Below are 21,039 nucleotides of genomic sequence, written 5' to 3'. Positions count from 1 at the left end.
ACATGCACAGGATTGTACTGCCGATCCTTCTCCCTCCCTTCTTCATTTTAGATAACTGATTGCGCTGGACATTGATGGTTACTGGCCACACTTACTGGCTGTAACAGTCCTCTTTCTGAACTCTAGGGCGAGTCATCCATCAACATCTTCGACCCGGAGAATCATGACAACCTCACCACATTTGTTCCAGATGTTTACACACACACACAGAGAGAGAGAGAGAGAGAGAGAGAGAGACCACTGTTTCCACAACACCATTGCACAACATAAACTTTCCCGTCATGAAGAGACAAAGCACTAAGGGGACACGTGTCCCTTCGGGCAAGGTCTTTCTTGTCTTTCCGCAACAGTAAAGAGCAATCCCCTTCCCAAACAACATTTCCCCTCATCTCCCTCCTCCTCCTTGAGGCGGTTGGGAATCCTTTCCTCCGTCCTTCTCCACAGCATCCTTGCCTAGAGGATCCCTCGTCAATCCCCGTGCTTCTGTGCAAACGCGCTCCCACCGAGCGCCCCTTTCTGCGTCTTCGCGAGGCAGCTCTGCCTATCTGCTCCGTCGTCCTGGGAGCTCCCCTGACTGGCTGAGGAAAGTCCACTGCTTTGATTCCGTCTCCGCCCCCTCCCCCTCCCCTCTCCTCCCCTCCCGAGCCGTGACATTCCCAGTGTTCAGGAATGTGGCGAGCTGGCTTCTGGCCGGAGAAAGAAGGACCGGAGGAAGCGAAGGCGGAAAGTAGGTCTTCCCTGCCGCCGCTTCGCTTCTCCCGATGCCTCTGCTCGACTGCCTGGTCTTTCCCCCTGGGATCAGCCTCTCTCTTTAAATGCACAGCGCAACCCTTGGCGAGCTGGTTGCCAACAACAACCACCCCAAAATGCCCGAAGTCCCAGGCGCTGGAGAATAGACGACCCGGGGCAGAGGCGTCCTCGCGCGATTGGATTTACAGGTGCTGGAGGGTTCCGGGGAGCTCTCCGAGGTGCTGAACACTCGGCAGCCTCTCCAAGAGCTCTCAGGCTGAACTCTCCCTTCCTCCGCTTTCCCTCCTGGATTCCCTCATGACTCGGACACGTTCGCTTGGGAGGAGGTTGTGAATTCCTCACCATATCATGGCCCGGATTAGATACCTGCGTGCAGCTGTCTCGGGATTCTATCTGTGGGAAGCTGCGGTGCTGCTCAGGTGAGTCTCCGCTAGGTCTCCCAGATGTGCCTTACTTGGTGTGATTGCGCGGCAGAGGCAACGGGACTCATGGACGGAGCTGCTGTGGGAAATGCCTCTTCCACTCGTAATGCCCCCACAGACGTCGACTAGCAAGCGAGATTTATGTGGACATTCTGATACTGTTGTGCAATAGTCTCTTGCATCCCATACCATTGTTGTTTTGTACTCCTGTGCCTGACGTTTAAATCTCGCATCCCCCTCCCCAAGTTTGGTTCTCCTGGAGTTCTGTATCCTGTTTTGTCCGCTATTCTGTTACGAAGCACAGAATATTACTGAGCAATATTTGAATTGTACAGTGTTTATTGAGAACTAGAAATATCTCTGTTATTCTTTCACACTGAAATAAATATATGACAATTAATCCCGAAGAGCCAATCCCAGGTCCCAATAGCTGCCAGCTTCACAAAGAAAAGAAAGAATTTGATATTGGATGGTTTCCCCAAAACTACACTGTGTGCTCTCTGAGTCAGATATTCAAATGTGTATTTTAGTGGGTTGCCCCACTCTCACTTGGGATATTTCACACAGAACCCTAAAAATAATGATTATAGCCCATTCCACAGTTCAGTTTACATGTTTGAATTTAAGCCAGTTTAGTTTTATTAAAATAAAATGCATCAAAATTGGCTTAAATCTAATAATTTTAACTTATTTAAAATCCAACTCAAGTTCCTAACCATAAAAACTAGAACTAAGTGAGGACTTAAAGGAGTATCCAAGCTATATATATAACCCTCATGATAAAAATAAAATTCACAACAGTGATACCCAGCTATTGTAAAGAAAAGCATGCCAAAATAACAGAAATATTAGGCTATTCATGTTTTTATCTGAAGAACTTTTCATACAGCATACATGACAAACATGCATGAGATGCTGAAATATTATGCACATATTCATATTCAAAAACATGCACAGAAACATGCAGGAAGAAAACTGTTGTGTAAGTGAAATTCTTTTCCACATACAAATATTCATGAGCTGTGCTACAAAAACATGGAGGGACCCCTGAAATTAGCAAGTATCACCTGAAGCTTCTGCATGTTTGTCTGCATGTTCTTAAGCTGCTAATCTGCATTATGAAATGCAAAACTAATATCTTTAGGTTGTGCTTCAATGTCATGATGGTTATAACATTAATGGAAGGGAATGGTATGAAGTAGATCTGGTGATTATTTTATGGCATGGCTGGTAAGATAAATCTTGTTGGTTTTTTTGAAGGGCTCATGTACAAAACAAGTAACTGAGCCTCCATTCTCAACTTGGTGAAAGGGTATTACAAAGGGCTCTTTAAACCATTTTTATTCAGTGGTACTATACTAGGTGCATTTCTGAGAAGCAGAAGTCAACAGGGCAATTATACTTGAAGCCTTGCACCCCCAACTCATTTCAAGTTCATATTGACTCCAGAGGTTATTGGGTTATAACTTCAGTTGACCACCAGCCAGGATGGACTCATTTAATTTCACTTTCGCAGACTGGTAAAATGATCAAGCTCTGGTTAAAAGATAATAGCTATGATGGTACTAGGAAGGGTGAGAGGGTCAAAGGGAAGAACTCCTAATCAGGTTGTTATAGGGAAAGTGCACAACATTGTGAGGACATGAAGAGCTAGAGTGGGAAATGAAATGAAATGAGCCCTCACTAGATATGCCATTGGCATGTTATTTACAAGCCACATATTTTAGCTTTAGCTGTTAATTTTATTTTACTAAAGCAGATGTGTTTTTTAATGTATGACAAAAACTATTTGGAAAAGCAAGAAATGTATATAAATCTCTTGAAATAAAAAGTGCACACGCTTAAAATCCACTTACTTCAATGGGACGTAGGTGCACCTGGTTTTTCTTAGAGTGAGAGAATTCCTGGTATACTATTAAAAAGTGAGGTACTAGTCTATATGCTAATAGTAATCTGAGTCTTCCCACGTTTGTGCTTATGTGAACCACTGATGCACAAGACGGAATACTTGCAGACGCAGCAGAACCCAGAGATACACACAGGCAGGGCTTTTTCAGGGGGAACTCACAGGAACTCAGTTCTGGCACTTCTCAGGTGGGTTCCAGCACCTCTCTGGTGGGCGCCATTGCCATTCTAAGAGAATGAGAGAGGTTCCGGGATTGACAATATTTAATTTTGTGGGGGACAGAATGTTGAAATGATGAGAGGGGGGTAACCATACAACTGGGGGGGGGGACAACAGAGTGGGATGCCTGGAATACAAGAAGATATTTGTATTTGTCTACCTATTTGAGTAAGTCACTTTTTCGATAACACTGAGAAGTTACTTAATGCCTCAGGTACTGGAGACAGAACTGTCTGTAGGCATCAACTGAAAAATTAAGAATACAATGGGACTGAGATCATGTCCAGCTTGCTCCCCCGAAGAAAAAAACCCCTCAACCCAGCCCAAGGAAAACCCCAAAATGGAGAGGGGCATACCATCTCAATGACAATTGAGCATGCTCAGTGGGCATGGAATGTTAACTGCTTGTTGGATGGGAAAAGAACAACTGGGGAGAGAGAGAGGTCATGGGTTGAACCTAGAACAGGAACACTCCTCACCTGCTTTGTTGCCATGTGCCCCACTTGTTTGGAGAGTAGAGGCAGTAGTCTCAAAATTAGTCAAATGTGCCTAACATCACCCCATTCCATGTCCAATACGTAGGGACCAGCAGACCTGTATATGCTGAAGATCAGTAGACAATACCTCTGATCTTTTTGTGGAAAATGTATTTCTAATTTTGGATTAAATTTCGCAAATGTGCCAAAACTTAGAGGTAATATACTTTCTTTCTTTTTTTTTTTAAAAAAGCCAACAATAATGAGAAGAGTACATTTTGCTTTTTTTATATATAGATGCCACAATGCTTCAGCCCCCTATCTGAGTGAGAGAGAAATAATCTCAGACAATAGTTGAGAGGTAATGACGCATATAAAAGTGTTTGTGACAAGTGAGAGTGACCTCTAGTTGGAGGGATCTGTTCTTGAGTCACAACAGGGAAATGGAGCGAGTGGGTGTGTTGAGCAATAACGTAGGAGCATAGAATATAAGAGCTATCATCCTATAATTTAAAGTTAAAACTAATTTTCACTTGGAGGTGTATGTTCTCATCCAACCATTCTTACAAGAAATTCACCAGAATATGTATTATGTGAAAAATCTCCAGAAGCAGACTTTTTTTTTGCTGCAGTATTCTGTGTGGTGAAATAGTCTTTTAAATGCATCCCTGTGTGAAATATAAGACTGCTGTTTACCAAACCATACAAAGCATGAGTTATATTCTCACTGCTTTGGATTCACTATGTGTTCATCCTACGATAATTAAAGGTTTTACAGAACAAAATAAAAGACAGAGGACAGACATGGGATGAGATGGGAAGGGAAGGAGTTTGTGCAGTTTTAAGACTACAACACCCTGAGTGAAGTGAGACTGAGTGAAATTATGTGGATGGAAATTTCTGGCATATCACAAACTCTAATAGCAAACTCATCTGATGGGTGCTGAAAAGACTGTAGCCAATTCAAGGCCACTGAAAAACAAGAGAGCAGTATCTGTATGCCCAGGGGTCCCCAAGGTTTGCAGAACTACCAAAAATATTGGGGTGGGGGGACTAAACAGCCAAAGGAGGACTGTGAATGCTCGGTAGTAATAGAATGCTAAATGTTGGAACAGGGAATGGAATGGAGTAGCCTAGAAGACCACATGGTTGGCTAGCTGAACTCATGAACTGGAGCACTCCACACTGCAAGATTTTATAAACGTTGTATAAATATACTTGTATAAACATAATTAGAAATAGTTACTATAAGAAGCATGGCAACATGCCCAGGATAGTGCTTTATGTTCCTTTTCCCCATGAGTGAGAATACTGAGCAATAAAAAGCACTGATGTTGATACCGAAGTATCACATTTAGATTATTTAATGAAATAGGGAACATGGGAGCTTGCGCGCGCGCGCACACACACACACACCTCAACCAGTCTTTGTCATCCTATTACCCTCCAGATGTTTTGGGCTACAGCTCCCATTATACCTGACCATTGGCTATGATGGCCAACACTGATGGGAGTTGTAGTCCAAAACATTTGAAGAGCATCAGGTTGGCGAAGACTGCCTCACATTGGGAAGACATTAAGGTAGGTCATATATAGTTGACCTGCTCAGAAGGTTACTATTTCAGGAATAGGAACCAAATCTCAAAATGAATGTATATTGGGCTCCGAACCACATCAGGAATAGGAAACCTACAGCCTTCCAGATGTAGCTGGACTGGGCTAGGCTGGCTGGGGCTGATTAGAAGGTCTCAGGTTCCCCATTGTTGCTCTAGGATAGGTTTCCCAAACATGGGTCTCCAGCTGTTTTGGGACAGCAGTTCCCATCATCCTTACCTAGCAGGACCAGTGGTCAGGGATGATGGGAGTTGTAGTCCAACAACAACTGGAGACCCAAGTTTGGGAAACCCTGCTCTAGGCTAAACCGCTTATTGTGACTCAATGGGGCATATTTTAGCATCTCTAATTTTCTTTGTTATTTCTTTTGAATTCTGAAACATATATAAAACTTTAATAAACATACACCGTATTTTTCGCTCTATAAGACGCACCCGACCATAAGACGCACCTAGTTTTTAGGGGAGGGAAACAAGAAATAAGAAGCCTCCTGAATGAAGAGGGAGCGCTCCTCCCTCTTTGCTCAGGAGGCTTTGGGCAGCGCTCCCTCTAGCTGTTCTGGCTTCTGGGATAGCCCGTGAAGCCTACACAGGGGAGCGGGATGAAGGCTCCCCGCTGCCCTGCGGAGGCTTCGTGCAGCTAAGCCAGAAGCTAGAACAGCAAGAGGTAGGCAGGAATTAGGCATGTTCTAAATGGGCCTGCATTGCACCTAAAGGACCAGGTGCATAACAGGGGTGGGGACCTTGGTAATATGGCACCCTGTGTGAGGCTAAAATTTGGGCCAAAGCCACCTTTCCAAAGGGGATGCTGGGCTTTGGGAAGGAGGCACAAGGCTCTGGCAGAGTCCTAAAGCTCTCCAGTCTTCTTTCCAAAGCCGGGCAAGCACTAGCTAGACTTTGGGAAGGAGGCCAGAAGACACCTCTTTGGCCCCTGCACCCTGAGTTGGGGAACCGGTCACATTGTCCTAAATCTGCATTTGTACATAATCTAGAGGTGATTCTACCTTGTTGCTAGAAGTATAAGGGTCAGAGGACCTGTTTTCAGCTATGGCTCAATAGATATAGCCAGGCGACAGTAATCTATGTTCTACTTAGTAACCTCGCATCTAGACTGCTACAATGTGCTGTATGTCAGCTGCCCTCGAATACTATATGGAGATTGCTGCTAGTGCAAAATACAGATACCAGGATCTTGATGGACCTGATAGATGTAATGCCATGTAACACCAGTCTGAAAAGACATGTCCTGGATGCTTATTCTCTACTAAGCCTGATTCAAGTGTTTTGTTTTGACATATAAATTCCTGAGCAGTTTAGGACTTGGTTACCTGAAGGACTCTGCTCTGTTTTTTAGTTGTTGTCCCCCCCCCCCCCGAAAACAGCTCTGCATGTCTGGCTTGTGTATTATTATGTTTACAGATAGTTGGAGGATGGTTGTGGTTGTGTTATGGTTTTATTATTGTTCTTGTTCTAATGTTTTGACCCATTCTAAGGTCTTCAAAAGCATTAACACTATTAAGGGGAAGTATTTGATTTCTAAGGCCTTCAAACTTTGCAGATGCATTTAAAGTAGGTTTTCAGCCAGAAATAAAAAGTTAATTCCAAAAGTTCAATATAGGGGAGGGATGTGCCATCAAATACTTCCCATTAATAGTGTTAATGCTTTTGTTGGGGGGGGGGGAATCTGAAAACTGGAGAAAAGATTGTCCTGTTTTCATATTATTTGACTATGTTTTTTACAGGAAAAACATGATATAGGCCATTATTCTTTTAGTTCATTGTTTAGTATTTCCTATATAGCTGTCTGCTACTGCCACTACTTTACGATTAAGAAAGCTAAGGATTGGTACAATTAATCTGTCACGAATCTTTATGCTCGTTTTCACATTCTATTCATTTTCTTCACAAATCTTGGTCAGGGCTTCAAATTCTTTGTCAGCTATGGTTTCCTTATACGTTTCAGAAATTGGTCTAACAATATCTCATATAAAAAGAAAATGTAGTAGGATTGTTCTGCTTTTGGAAAACCAGTATTTTGTTATCTCCTTTGATTTTTTCCGCTTTCACACTCTGATGTATAGATATGAGTAGCTGCAGAAGTGCACACCGAGGCTTGTTAGGACATAGCTTCAGAGGCATTCTGTGTGAAGCAATTCTGGCCTACTATGCTGCCTGTCCGTTTAAATCCCATTAGCATGGCTTACCCTGATACAACTGGCGTGTAGAATTGCATAGAGCCAGGCGACCAGGCAAGGCCTCTGTCATGGTGCATCACAGATGTGTCATCTCCTGTACTAGTTTATCCCACCATCTTTTCTCCAATGCCCATGCAAACAGTCGATTGCTACACTTGTACAACTGTCAGGAATATGTCTGTTACCAGCATAATGCCATTGGTCATGTTGCTGCACTAGCAAGCGGATTGGGAATTCTGATGGCCACAAAGGTAGCAACCTACAAAGCATTCAAAAAGGAATTAAAATGGTTCCCCTCATCTTGCTCCTGCCTAAGCTTCATTTAGAAGCACAGTACAGGCTTCTAAATGGTTTTGTGATTTTTTTTTTTAAATATTCTATTGAATTTTGAATGTCCAGTACAAAAAGGTTTAAACCTAATAATAAAATTACTAAATGTGACCAAAGCTGCAGATTTCAGATGACTTCATCTTAGGCAAGTCAGTGAAAATGAACTTAGCTTAAGCTCTCTTCTTGAAGTCATGGGAGCAATGGGACTGCCATGCCAAAACTAGAAATTGAACGGCTCCATGCAGACTTTGACACATTACAGAGTGGCTATGTGATTGTTCTATGGTACATAAGACCTTGTTAATTCTCTGCATTCCACATTCTGCCCACATGGACTCAACACACATTATCGGCTTGCCCATAGGAAAGTCTAAGTGAAATAGTTCATCTTTCAGATGAAGAAAAAGCCAAGGCTGGAAACTATCATGGGACTTGGCAGTTTATAAGACAACCAAATTAAAATGATGCTTGGATTTCTATTTACATTTCACACCTCATGCTGTGCTAAACTCATTTTCCTATTATTAACCATTCTTAATATGTTCCAAGCTAACTGACTTGCTCTACAAATAGAGGTGAGTCACTCTGGAAATAATATTGTTATTCTTTACAACACATGTCACTAGAATTCCAAACCACAAACCAGTTAAGTAAACAAAAATACAAAAGTTAGTGTCAGTTTTGATCCCTTCAGCTTTAGATATTAAGGACTTTAGATATTGATGACTCTATACTACATGGACTTGTGCATGGAAAAGCAATCAAAGAATGTGCAAACTCCTCCAAAATAATACTAATTTCCCTATGGGAAAGTGAAATTATGAAGCAAGGCGTGAAGATGCAGTAAACTGTGCCATACTAGATGCTGCTGCTTACTTTTAAAGCCCCACATCAGGGGTGTGCAAGCTCTGGCCTGAAGGTCTGATTAGGCTCACCAGGTCTTCCCATGTGCCCACAAGGCCATTTCAGCCAAGCCAACTCAGTCAAAATTAGGGTTGCAAGCACTGCTGTCCAGCTGATTAGAGGTGGGGCTTCCATGGGGCTTTCCAAGACCATGGGTAATGCCTTTGCCCTCACAATTTGATTTCAAATCATGCAAGCAAAAAAAGGGTCACCTGCACACCTGTCTAACTCGCCCAGTTGTCAGACTTGCACACCTGTCCAACTTGGCATATGGGTGGTGAGAGAGATAATGATCTGGAATGATCTGGTCTCCATCCAGGTGCAGTTTCTCACCCTTGTCATAAATACCTGAAAAGGGCTCCTCACTATTATCAGCCTGTCCATGCTTTAGGAGCAGCAAAGGGGACTCTTTCTTGAATTCCACTGTCAATTCTGCTCATTTCATTGTGGCACCCCGTTTGTGGAATGCTCCCCCACTTCAATACATAAAGATATATCTATTTTAGCCTTCACCTCTGTCAACCCTTTTAAAATTGTCTTCTTTTACTGGTGTTTTAAGAAGCAGGCTTTGGTTTTACTGGCGTCTTTTATAGGTTTGGGTTTTTTATATTGTTCCCCACTCTGGTTCTTGTATTGATGAAAGGCAACATAAATATTTTTAACAGATAGATTGAGATCATTTAGTAATATACACAGTGTACAAAGAATAAAGTACATACTATTAGCTAAGTCAATATGATTAATAATTATTGGTAAAAGGGTTACATGATGTGCATGTCTGATAATTGTATGGTTGGCCCACAATTCAGATTATGAGTAATTAAATGTACTGTATGTTTCCATGTACAGTGGTACCTCGGGTTAAGTACTTAATTCATTCCAGAGGTCCATTCTTAACCTGAAACTGTTCTTAACCTGAAGCACCACTTTAGCTAATGGGGACTCCTGCTGCTGCCGCGCTGCCGGAGTAGAATTTCTGTTCTCATCCTGAAGCAAAGTTCTTTACCCGAGGTACTATTTCTGGGTAAGCGGAGTCTGTAACCTGAAGCGTATTTAACCCGAGGTACCACTGTATAAGACAACGTTATTTGCTTTTTAAAAATAAATATATTTCAGATAAATATTTTAAGGGCAATGTAAGTTTAACAGTTAATGTGCAAAATAACTGGCCAATTTGCAGTCTTATGGAGAATGTGCCTATTAGAGATTATGCGTAATGACAGAGGAATGTGCAGTATTAGGGCAATATATGCATGCTCTCAGGAGCCTGTTGGAGCCAGGGGTGGCTGCCCTTCCCTCAGGGAAAAGTCCTTGCAAAGTATTTTCTGCTGGGTGGTGCTGGTGGGAATTCTGCAAGGGCATCTGGAACACTTCACTCTTGCCAAAGCTTGGCAAGTGAGGGGGGGGGGGAGTGTTCCAGAAAGCTTTGGTGCTGTAGATCAGCAACAAAGCAGAGCTTCTCCACCAGTGGTTGAAGCAGTGGGGTAGGGTAGGAAATGCTACCTCTTGCATCTCAGCAATTTGAGGCAGCTGCTTCTCCCCACATCATTCATAGGCCAGCTCTGGCAGGAGATTATTTATTTTGACCAGGAAATTTGCACAATTTCCTCTTCATAGACAAATTATTTGCACGTTTTCTATGAGGCCTGGTAAAGGTGCACAATGGCAAGTTGTTATGCACATTAACTGCCCACTTTATATTCCCCATAACACATATATGCGCTAACTTAACAGAGAAAATAAGTGTTAACTCCTGTATTAATGCAAGTTTCCAAACAGTAATGATTGCTGGTTTTACTGGGCTAAACTTCACCTTGAAGAGTGAAGTAAAGATATTATAACATTCATTCCTCACTAATTCCACCGTCCATTGGAGCGCGATTTATCTTTCTATTGAATTGTCTTTGAACATTATTGAGTTTGGTGGGCCTCCAATGTATTCAAGACAGAGTTTAATTTAAAACTGTTATGCCCCACATTTCAGTTATCGATAACTGAAATACATCATCACTTCTCTAAGTCACTTACAAAGTAATAAAATAAGAGTTTAAAAACTCAACAGTCATTTAAGTGTCATAAGGAATTATAAGTCAGCCATATTTTCAGAAAGCTACTAACTAGCCATGGGTCATAAAAATGAAGTGTACAGCATTAGAAAGTCTTCCAATAACAGAATGCATCACTGCTGCTTCATTGTAATTTTAAGGTTAGTCTTATTCTGATGGTAAGTCAATTGGTTCCAAAGGGTTGGGATCTCTATGGACAAGATGCTGCTCGTGCACAAATTTTATCTCCAGCATAGATGGGATATGAAAAGAGCCCCTTCACTAGATCTTTATGGATGGATGGATGGGTGGGTGGGTGGGTGGGTGGGTGGATGGGTGGATGGGATTTTACAGAAGGAGATATTCTTAAGATACACAAGGGCTCTTTAATGGTAAGAATCAGCTCCTTAAATTTCATTCTTAAGACCGAGCCAGTGCAGGGGTTGCAAAAATCAACAGAATTATTCATCCATCTTGTTTTTTGTTAGAAGATCCAATATCCCCTACATTTTTCATCTGTTCTACAAGAGTAGCCCTATGAAAAAATGTGTTGTAACATTTGCAAAGGCTACTTGGCCACAACTCATCACAGCCATGACATTGGGATGCATTGATAGGTCTAGCAAGTGCCCCAGCTTTCCCCCATTGATTCTGGAACATGATACTCATCATCACCTGATTCTGTTTTGCATAGAATGTGGTAGCATGTCAGAAATCAGAGCAAAATGTGCTGTAAGTCTGTAAGTGGCTGTGGAGGCTAATTCTGGATCCACACGTCTTTCCACAATGGGGACATACGTTTCTGGGTGGGAGTTGATCATGGTGAGGGTTTGTCAAACGTGCCTTCCTCTTAGCACTTTTCTCTCTTTCGTTCTGAGTTTGAGTGTCTTCAAAGTCCATGACACCTTTGGTAAATGATTACAAGATGCCAGCAACCTTCTCCAAGCTCAGCATCAGATGATAATTCACTGGAAAATAAAGAGAAAGGGGGATTGTGTTTGGGGACTGCGAGGGAAGCTGTTTGAGCAATTGGTAGGTCTGGCAAAAAGGGGGTGGGATCATTTTCTAAGCTTTGGATTGTCTCAGAAAATAATCTGAGTTCTTGCTGATTTTCCCCCCTTTAATAACTTGTATCACTTCTAAATTAATCCAAAACTGGGGAGAGCTTGCCCATCTCTACAATGAGAAAAGGAAGCATATATAATTTCTCCTTTTTTCATACACACACATACACAATCAACATGAAAGGGTTTTCATTCCCATGGCTTCAAATTTTATTGATCTAAACCATCCTGTTTCACTTTGAGGAATAAATTAAAACAAAAGAAGAAAATATATATTGCAGCTGCATTGAGAGCCTTGTAATTTGCCTTTTGCAGTATTTCAGTTTTACAGTTCACTCAGATGAGAATAGATTTTGATAAATAACATGGAATAGTTGTAGCTCTGTGCAGCATGATTTATTGATGATATCTCCCACCCACCCTTTCTTGGTCAGGAACACTTTATATCGACGGAGCCTTTGGGATTCCTCTCCTCTTCAAAATATGAATAATGTTATAATGTTTAACCAAACAGTATCATCCTGTTTAATTATTCAGAGGAGTTTAATTTTCTAGCATTTGGAATCAATGTGCTATTATGAAATAGCAATGCATTTGTAAAGAAAAAATCAATAGCCTTGGTTTTAATATAGCCTAAGCTTTTAAAACCAGCATTTTAAAATTTATTTTATTTTATTTTATTTTACAAGCTCTACATACTGCTTTTCACTAAGTTTAAATCCCATGGGATCCCCCTGCCTTCCATTATGGTACTAAGAACATCCAGTATAACCTATAGCAGGAGTGGGGAAATCTCTTTCTATGGCCCCAGAGAACTCCCCAGATGTGATAGGCCTCCAGTGCCCACCAATTCTTTAAGAAGGTCCTGATCTGCACCACCAAGCATCAGCCAGGTGATGGCTTCTGACAAGACCATATTTGTATATTGCCCAGGGGCTACAACTGTGGGGAAAGGTGTATGGTTGGGCACCTTCATTCATCTCTTTGATGGGAGGAACCCAGCTGCAGTGTTTCCTTCTCACCTTCATTGGCATATTGCTGAAATCCAAGAAGCTAGAAAATGTTATTGTCCACATCTCTGGCATGGAAGAGGAACTAAAATGTTTCCCATCCATTCATATAAACAATGTAGCTCTCCAAAGCCAAAATTCTCTTGGTGACCTCCATCCAGTTTCCATTTTACCTTCTCTTAAGACCAGCCATTGCCAACCAACTGCTCTCTAGATGCATTGGACTGCCAACCCCACAGAGGCATGAGAGTGACGGCTGGAGCTGGTAGAAGAGTTTGAATTTGATATCCCGCTTTATCACTACCTGAAGGAGTCTCAAAGCTGCTAACATTCTCCTTTCCCTTCCTCCACCACAACAAACACTCTGTGAGGTGAGTGGGGCTGAGAGACTTCAAAGAAGTGTGACTAGCCCAAGGTCACCCAGCAGCTGCATGTGGAGGAGCGGAGACGCGAACCCGGTTCACCAGATTACGAGTCTACCACTCTTAACCACTACACCACACTGGCTCTCACTGGTAGGCGTTTGTAGTCCAAAATATCTAGAGGGAACCAAGCTGGTGAAGGCTTGCCTAAACACTTGAAGTCCAAGTGTTGTGTTGTTTTTAAAGCTGCTAATAAAGATATGCAGAACATGAGGAGAATAATTACATGCCTTCCTCATATATAAAACTTGCATTATTACTAATGGAAGCTGTAACTGCAATGGTAATAAAGAAATGTGCCTTTATATTGTGCACCCACTCATTAAAGAGTCTTGTTTTGCAAAGGCAGCATGTGATATAACTGGGCAATTCTTCACAGAAACTATCTGTGAGCAAAATATGTCTCATTAGTTCCTTGTTAAGGTTCCCTGCACGAGTTTGTTTTTCTGTCAAATATATAAATACATAGCCGCTAACTGTGTTTCTACTTACTCCTTCACTTGCCGATGTTACAGTAACTAGAAGTGACCTACAGTGGAGCTAGGCTAGGCTAGCAAATCTACCATCTAGGCTAAACATATATAACTTAGTCATTGTGACACTGGACTAAAAACCTGAAAAGCTGGGGGGGGGGGTGTTTTTGTTTTGTTGTTTTGTTGTTTTTTGCATTTTCCTATGTCAGGAACAGGCAGGAATCTGAAGGTTGTGCAGAGGAGGCAGAGGGGCAGGAGAATGATCCAGAGAATTGAGCCAGTGATTTGAGTGGTGAAGCAGGGAGAAAAGACTCAGAGGTGGGGGAAGAGTTGCTGGAAGGCACAGAGGTGGAAGAGGCAGTTCCAAAGAGAGTTGGGCTGTTAGAATCTCCTCCATCGTCTCCCCCACTGTCTCCAAGGACAAGGAAGGGCTTAAAGTTTCAGGAACAGCTGGAGATGCAGTGCAGGAGAAGTTGCTGGTTGCTTGTTGTGGCGTTTGCCCGTTCTTTTGGACATGTCTGTACAGGGGGAGAGAAAGGGTTAATAGGTAGACCAATAAAAAAGCCAGAGGTGGAGCCTACCCGTTTTTTAAAAGACTTAGCCAGAGGTTTAGACAGTTGGGAAAAAGCAGTTGGGGAAAAGCAGATGGGAGTTAAAGCAGTTGGAAGACAGATGGAAATAGAGAGACAGTGCAGTTGGTTCTTGTGTGAGGGGAGGTAGAAGAGTTAGAGACAGGATAAAATAAGACTAAGAGCGTAAAGGGTAACAGCGTTTCAAATGCATTTAAAGTTTATTTGTGTTTGCAATAAACTACAATCTTCGTTGTTAACTTGAGAACCTGACTGAGACTGAGACTGGGTGATTTACCAAGGAGAACCTGGTTGGTGGCAGCAGATTAGTGGTGTATGGGTCAATAGTCTGTGAAACGACCAGGGGCTCCGTACGAATGCCACACTTGTGCACACCATGTCAGAGGAGGGGGTTTAAATGTGCTGAAGGGGGCATGGCACGCTGTTGCTCCAACTGTTGGGTAGGAGCACAGGTCTGAAGAGGGACGTGCCTAGCAAGCTCTTTAGTAGGAGTGCTGCATGTAATTCTTGTGCCTTAGGAGCTGATGTAATTTAGTGCTTTGCCAATAAAGAACTAAATTTCTAGTTGTGTGTCGTCCTTGTGGGGGCTGGATGGGGCCTCTGGACAATGTACTATATGTTTGGAATGTTGCTTGTGCATTTGGGGTGTATGGGGTGTTCAGGGAGGGGTAGTACCTTCGGTGGGTGACATATCATACTCCTTCTGGGATAGTTTGTCCACCTTTGGTCCCCACCCTGCACTCAGCTCTCCCCTGTCGCTCCTAGACGTGACAGCAGCCACACCCTGGGAATGGCTTCAACTGGCTAGCTAAACAAGGTGAGGGTATCTGGTGGGTCTCAGCATAGAGTTGAACACCCCAAACCCATAACAACACAATACTAAGATTTTACTTGGTAAGGAAGCACTTATGGTGACTTTACTGCTGTATTGCTTCCAGTCTCTAATCTAGAGGTGGGAGAAGAAACTAGTACCTAAGCTTGTTTGTTTGTTTTTCTTCTGCCCTTAAAAATATGCTGCAAATCTTTTTTTTTTTAAATAATGGACAATACAAATACAGGTGGCAGTATTCTTCACAGTTCTTTGTCAGCAGCAGACTTTGATATTATTTGGGGTGTTTCTGTTTGGAAGGACAGTTTCTTAACATGTGGCTGTCATTTTTTCCTAACTGCTATTCAAGAATGATGTCCTCTCCAGCTGTGGTCAGACCAGTATAGTATGGTATGTTCTTCAGATGTAGTATACATGTTTGATATTCAATATGCATGCCCATACAAGACTGATACTTTGTCAGATGTAGACATAAACTGATATCAGTTTTTCCTTCAGTGCACTGCTTATAAAACTTTGATGTTGTTAATGCCCATCTACTGTAAGTACTTGCCTATTTGCCTGTGCTTGAATGTGTTTCTTCCATGAATTCCCTTATCACACTCCACTGAAAAGTCTTTTCCAGCTTTTAGCAAGCATTCAAGCTGAAGCTTTGCTCTTTCATTAGTCAAACCAGAAATATGGGTGTTTAGGTCCAAGGTGGGCTCCTTCACAGCACCTCAGAATGCTGTAAATGATTCCTTGATGTTAGGGAAAGTTGGATGGTCATCTCTCTGACATGCATTGTGTGCAGTGCAGCTGTCGGGGTTATCTTGTGCCCTAGGCAAGGCTAAGCACTTGCATCCCACCTAAAAAGAATTCTATCCAGTGGCGTAGCGTGGGGGGTGCAGGGGGGCCGGCCACACCGGGTGCAACATCTGGGGGGGCGTGCTTGCACTCACAGCTCTCTGCCCCTACCTGGGTTAGGGGGTGCAAATTACTTGCCTTGCCCTGGGTGCTGACAACCCACGCTACGCCACTGATTCTATCTTCAATTTTCAAAAACAGATACCTTGTAGGGGGGGGGGAATGAAAAGCACAAAACTTGAAACTGCTAAATTTCATTTAAATTGCAAGAATAAGTAACACAACAATCTTTTATTATGTTTCTCAAATGCAGAAGAAGATGTTTTAGCACACAAATCTTTTTGAATCATCTTGTCTCTAAAAAGTTTCAATTTTAGGCACATCAAAATATCACTTTGCATGCCTTTTCCTTTGCTAATTTGGCCACTAGTTCCTTCAGGTCAAGGGCTGATACTTGAGCATGTTCAAATGATATAATTGACAAACCAAGTAGTCTCTTTTGAAACATTGTTGAGCATATGTAAGTTCTTATAAGTTTGCACTTTCAGAAACTGCGGTTACCACATGCCACTGATACTGGAGGTGTTTAGAAGGATCCTTAGAGCAACAGAAACATTAGGCACATTATCCAGGAATTTTTGTTGTCATATGAAGAGAAATACTCCTTGTGGTGGCATAAACTTTGGAAGTCCTTGAGCTATTGCTCAGCACAGATCTTCAGCATCAACATATTTGTTTCCATTGTGCATTAAGGTCCTTTCCAACTGTATGTCAGCCGGTTGGTTAGAGCATGGTGCTGATAATGCCAAGGTTGCAAGTTTGACCCCTGTATGGGACAGCTTCATATTCCTGCACTGCAGGGAGTTGGACTAGATGATCCTCAGGGTCCCTTCCAACTCTATGATTCTTGGTATCATTTGGTTTTGCACTCAAGCAACAGCATTGTGTCAGTGACTTAGGCCTAGAAGAGACATGTTGTTTTCAGTTCAGTGCCAGGACTCAAGTCATGTACTACAGATATGAAGAATCAAAAATGCCTGAGTTTGTGCAGAACATAGGCTGGTTTTTATTTTAAATTTCCACCACACCTAATTCTTAGTGTTGAGGCTCGGGAGCAGGTGAAGCAACCGCAGAGACTGAGTGCCTCATAAAGAAACATTTTTTATTAATCAGGCATGACTCCTAGTAACTGGAGTAATATTGTGATGAGCAATAAGTGATGCATTGAGAGGGTCAAGCACTTGTAAAAAATAGTATGAAGCCAAACATTACATTTCTTTCCCCTTCAGGGGTGTTTTGGGTTCTTTTCAGCACAGACTGCTGTAATCGTTCTTTGTATTTATTGACTAGATTCTTTTTAGGGGAACTACAAACAATTCTATTTAAAATTAAAATAAACTAACATTGTAGTTGAAATAGGTTATACTGGGACTGTGATCTTCTGTGTATGTGAACATCCTTTAGAATGTCACAGAGAGTTCAGAACGCACAAGAAGAGCAAGATATTAAAAATGACACTTTTCATGCTGGGCCAAGATGACAATTTTGCCTGGGAGAGAGTTGCTTTTAGTTGTAATTCTACTGCAGAGGCTTCTTTTAAAGGAAGATGAACTTTGTGCACAATGAGTTATCTGGAACAATCGGGTGCCATATGACCTTCTGGGGTGAAGAGTTTACTTCAGGGGAGATATTGTTTTATCCAGATTATGGGGTGCATAACAACACCTCAAGCACTATGCTGGCAGTTTTAGGTAAGCTGTCTTTCTGTAGAACATACCATAATAAATCTAAGTTAGCCATGTCCATTAACTTCAATTGATCTAATCTGGACAAGAACTGAATGCCACCCACACATTTTATCTCACTTTCAATTTTCCTTCAGCACCTTCTCGCCTCAGAAGAAGAAGACTTTCCTCTACCCTCCAAATTCTTTTGAATTCTAGCCATTTTTACTCAGCATACAAAAAGATTATGATGCTGGCATTAGTCCAAGCAAAAGGGGGGTGGAATAGCAAAGGGCAGGGTAGGCTGTGGCACCAAGGTCCACTAGTGGGTCATGTGCCCCACTGTTTTAGAAGCACAGCTGTAGGGTCATTCAAATGGATTTAGAAGAAAATGATGTATTCCCCCCCCCCCCGAAATGTGTGACACAGGTAAAATGTAGAAGAGATTCTTATTTTATTATTTTTATTTATTTAATATACTGCCTTTCATCAGAAGATCTCAGGGCGGTTCACACAATAAAATACAGGGTAAAACACAAGTAAATAATTAAACCAAAACAACAAAACAATAACGCCCCCCCCTTCCCACAGACACACTTAAAAGGCTGTAGAGTATTAATCAGCCCAAGGCCTGGTTGAAGAGTAGTCACTGGAGGCTTAATACTTGTTTTACTCTTGTGGTGTCATTGCTGCCACCGTGCCAAATTGTTGTGATGCAAAGCCTCTTAGGGAGCTGTGTGTGATATGATTTAAGCTGTAGTGTGTAAGCAGCAAAAGTCACACGATGCAGAGGTACTTTATGTGTTTTTCCTGTGGGCCGAGCTTTCATATGGAGTCACCTACTTCACCGTTTGTATGAAATGGATCTGTGTTGCTCTGGGAAATGGCTGAGACAAACCATTGAAGTAGATTCAGAAGGAAGCATGTCGAAGGATGATCCAAGTTAAAAAGACAAGAATGAAAGATAATGGGTGGCATCTTGTTCTGAAGCTCTAATGCTTTCCCCCTGACATTAAGAGGTGTCCTTGACATTGGGTTGCAGTACATGGAACACTTTTAATCTGTGATACAGCAGTAGCTCTGTGCAAATGGTTGATCCAACATGCGTAAAAGGGAATGGGATTTGATCGCTTTACCCAATTTCTCTCTGCCACACCCTCAAAGTCTATGACTGGCAGTCAAATTTGCATAGGCACCTTCACGCATAAAACCCAACAGGGGTGGCTCTTGCTGCAACATCCAGAGACTTAATTATTGGCACCTGCTTGCATTCAGCTGCATGTTCAGACTCTGAGGCTGCAATCTATGCCCATTTAAATGGATGTAAACCCAGCTGAACACTGTGAATATATCTACATGGCTGTGCTTCCAAGTCCATTCCTATACAGTCGTACCTTGGTTCTCAAACAGAATGCATTCTGGGTGTCCATTCGACTCCCAAAACCATTCGGAAACCAAGGCGTGGCTTCCAATTTGCTGCAGGAGTGTCCTGCAGCCAATCTGAAGCAGTGGAAGCCATGCCAGGCTTCCAAAAATCATTCAAAAACCGGAACACTCACTTATGGGTTTTGATCGTTTGGGAGCTGATTTATTTGGGAGCCAAGGCATTTGGGATCCAAGGTACGACTGTATGTTATTTATACAACACAGCATAAGTACAGAGGATTAGGTCATCAGTGGGTGACTGGGGAATCTTTGTATGCATTACCAGTCAGTCTTGTAATTTATTCTTGTGTAATGCTGTAATGGTGGCTATACAGTGGTACCTTGGGTTTCAAACACCTTGGGTTACAAACACTTCGGGTTACAGACTCCGCTAACCCGGAAGTAGTACCTCGGCTTTACCTCAGGATAAGAACAGAAATTGTGCAGCAGTGGCTTGGCGGCAGCAGGAAGCCCCATTAGCTAAAGTGGTACCTCAGGTTAAGAACAGTTTCAGGTTAAGAACGGATGTCCAGAACGAATTAATTTCTTAACCAGAGGTACCACTGTATGCTACTTCCAGAATCAACAGAGGCAGTTCTCTGAACACTAATGACTGGAGAACAGCAGTGAGAGAGGGTGATTACCCTCAAATTCAGCTTGTGGTCTTCCCGTGGACATCCAGTAAGCTATGGTGGCAAACAGAATGTGCTTTCTCTGACCCCTGCTGTTTCCCTCAGCAAGTTGGAGGGTGACCATTTGCTGTGGGTTGGGGAATGCTGCCCTAACTGTGTAGGTTCCCCACACAAAGAGGAGCTCTGGAAAATCAGGATTATATGTGGTGCAGGAAGCCCCCATGAATAGGAAAAGGCCACAGCTTGTAGCAGGTGAGGGAGGGGCCAAAGCTTAAGGTATTCACTTCTACTCCCATGTTCTACTATTGTGAGTCCAAGTGGAGCAGCTGTTGCTGTCCAATGAGGAAAATGAGGAGCAGGGCATGGAAGGGACCACAGGTGGGGAGCAGGCTGAGAGGGAAGATGTGGCCTCCTGCGCATTTAGATGTTGGGGGAAATGTAGGCAGTCCCATTAGCTGCCTAGCCTGCTCCCTAGCAATGGATGAGGGTTTTAACCTACCAGGAGGGGAGTCTGGGCAGCTGGAGTGGTACCTCAGCTTGTGGGACTGACCTCCATCCCATCACTGAAAACTCAGGGCTGCCTCTGCTGTTGGTAACAGATACATGCTCTTCATAGAAGCTTGTGCCTCCAAGTGTGTCGGTCTCACAGGGAGAGCACGCCACAGCTGAACTCAAAATCTGATAGGGAGGTGTGACCATTTGTTGGGACATCTTTGCAGCTTTCATCTAGTTTTAGATCCCTGATGCTGATCTTAAATTCTCTAGCTGTGCTTTTGGCAATCTGTACCTATAGCCTGACCTGTGCCATTGTAAGCCTTAAATAAAGCTTTCCTCCTTACTCACATGTAAGAACCTCTGTTGTAGCATTTGGGCCACTTACTCATGAGTTGAACTCCTGAATAGGGTTTATCTCCCATGGAAATATATTTCACAATGGGAGTCATTCACTTCTTGGGCATCCCAGATGAAATTTATTAACAGGGCTTTGGTACAACCTTTTTCTACTAAGCCACAACTTTGGTTTCCACTGATATTTGCTTAGGATGGCAACCTTAAAAATACTATATATTCATTTTCTCATTTGGTGTTATTCTCTTAAAATATGTTTGGTTAATTTAGGGTAAAGGAAATATGGAAAGCAGTACCAATGAAATTCTCAATTTAG

The 21,039-nt window shown here is 42.5% G+C and overlaps 1 protein-coding gene across 3 annotated transcripts in view; it reads left to right on the top strand.

Moving 5' to 3' along the window:
* The first annotated feature begins 445 nt into the window (after positions 1 to 445).
* GLRA3 (glycine receptor alpha 3) overlaps positions 446 to 21,039 on the top strand; it is a 78,678-nt gene continuing 58,084 nt past the window's right edge. The window contains exon 1 of one of the 3 annotated variants that reach the window (XM_077934181.1): positions 446 to 1,169. In XM_077934181.1, the coding sequence (XP_077790307.1) occupies positions 1,099 to 1,169 (71 nt within the window). In that variant the 5' untranslated portion in view covers positions 446 to 1,098. The remainder of the gene's footprint in view (positions 1,170 to 21,039) is intronic. The other 2 variants (XM_028744431.2, XM_077934182.1) reach the window with 2 other exon arrangements.

The sequence above is a fragment of the Podarcis muralis genome, chromosome 9 (assembly GCF_964188315.1).
Source record: "Podarcis muralis chromosome 9, rPodMur119.hap1.1, whole genome shotgun sequence".
Taxonomy (NCBI): Eukaryota; Metazoa; Chordata; class Lepidosauria; order Squamata; family Lacertidae; genus Podarcis; species Podarcis muralis.
The sequence above is the reverse complement of the archived record's forward strand: the minus strand, read 5'-3'. Positions and strand labels throughout refer to the sequence as shown.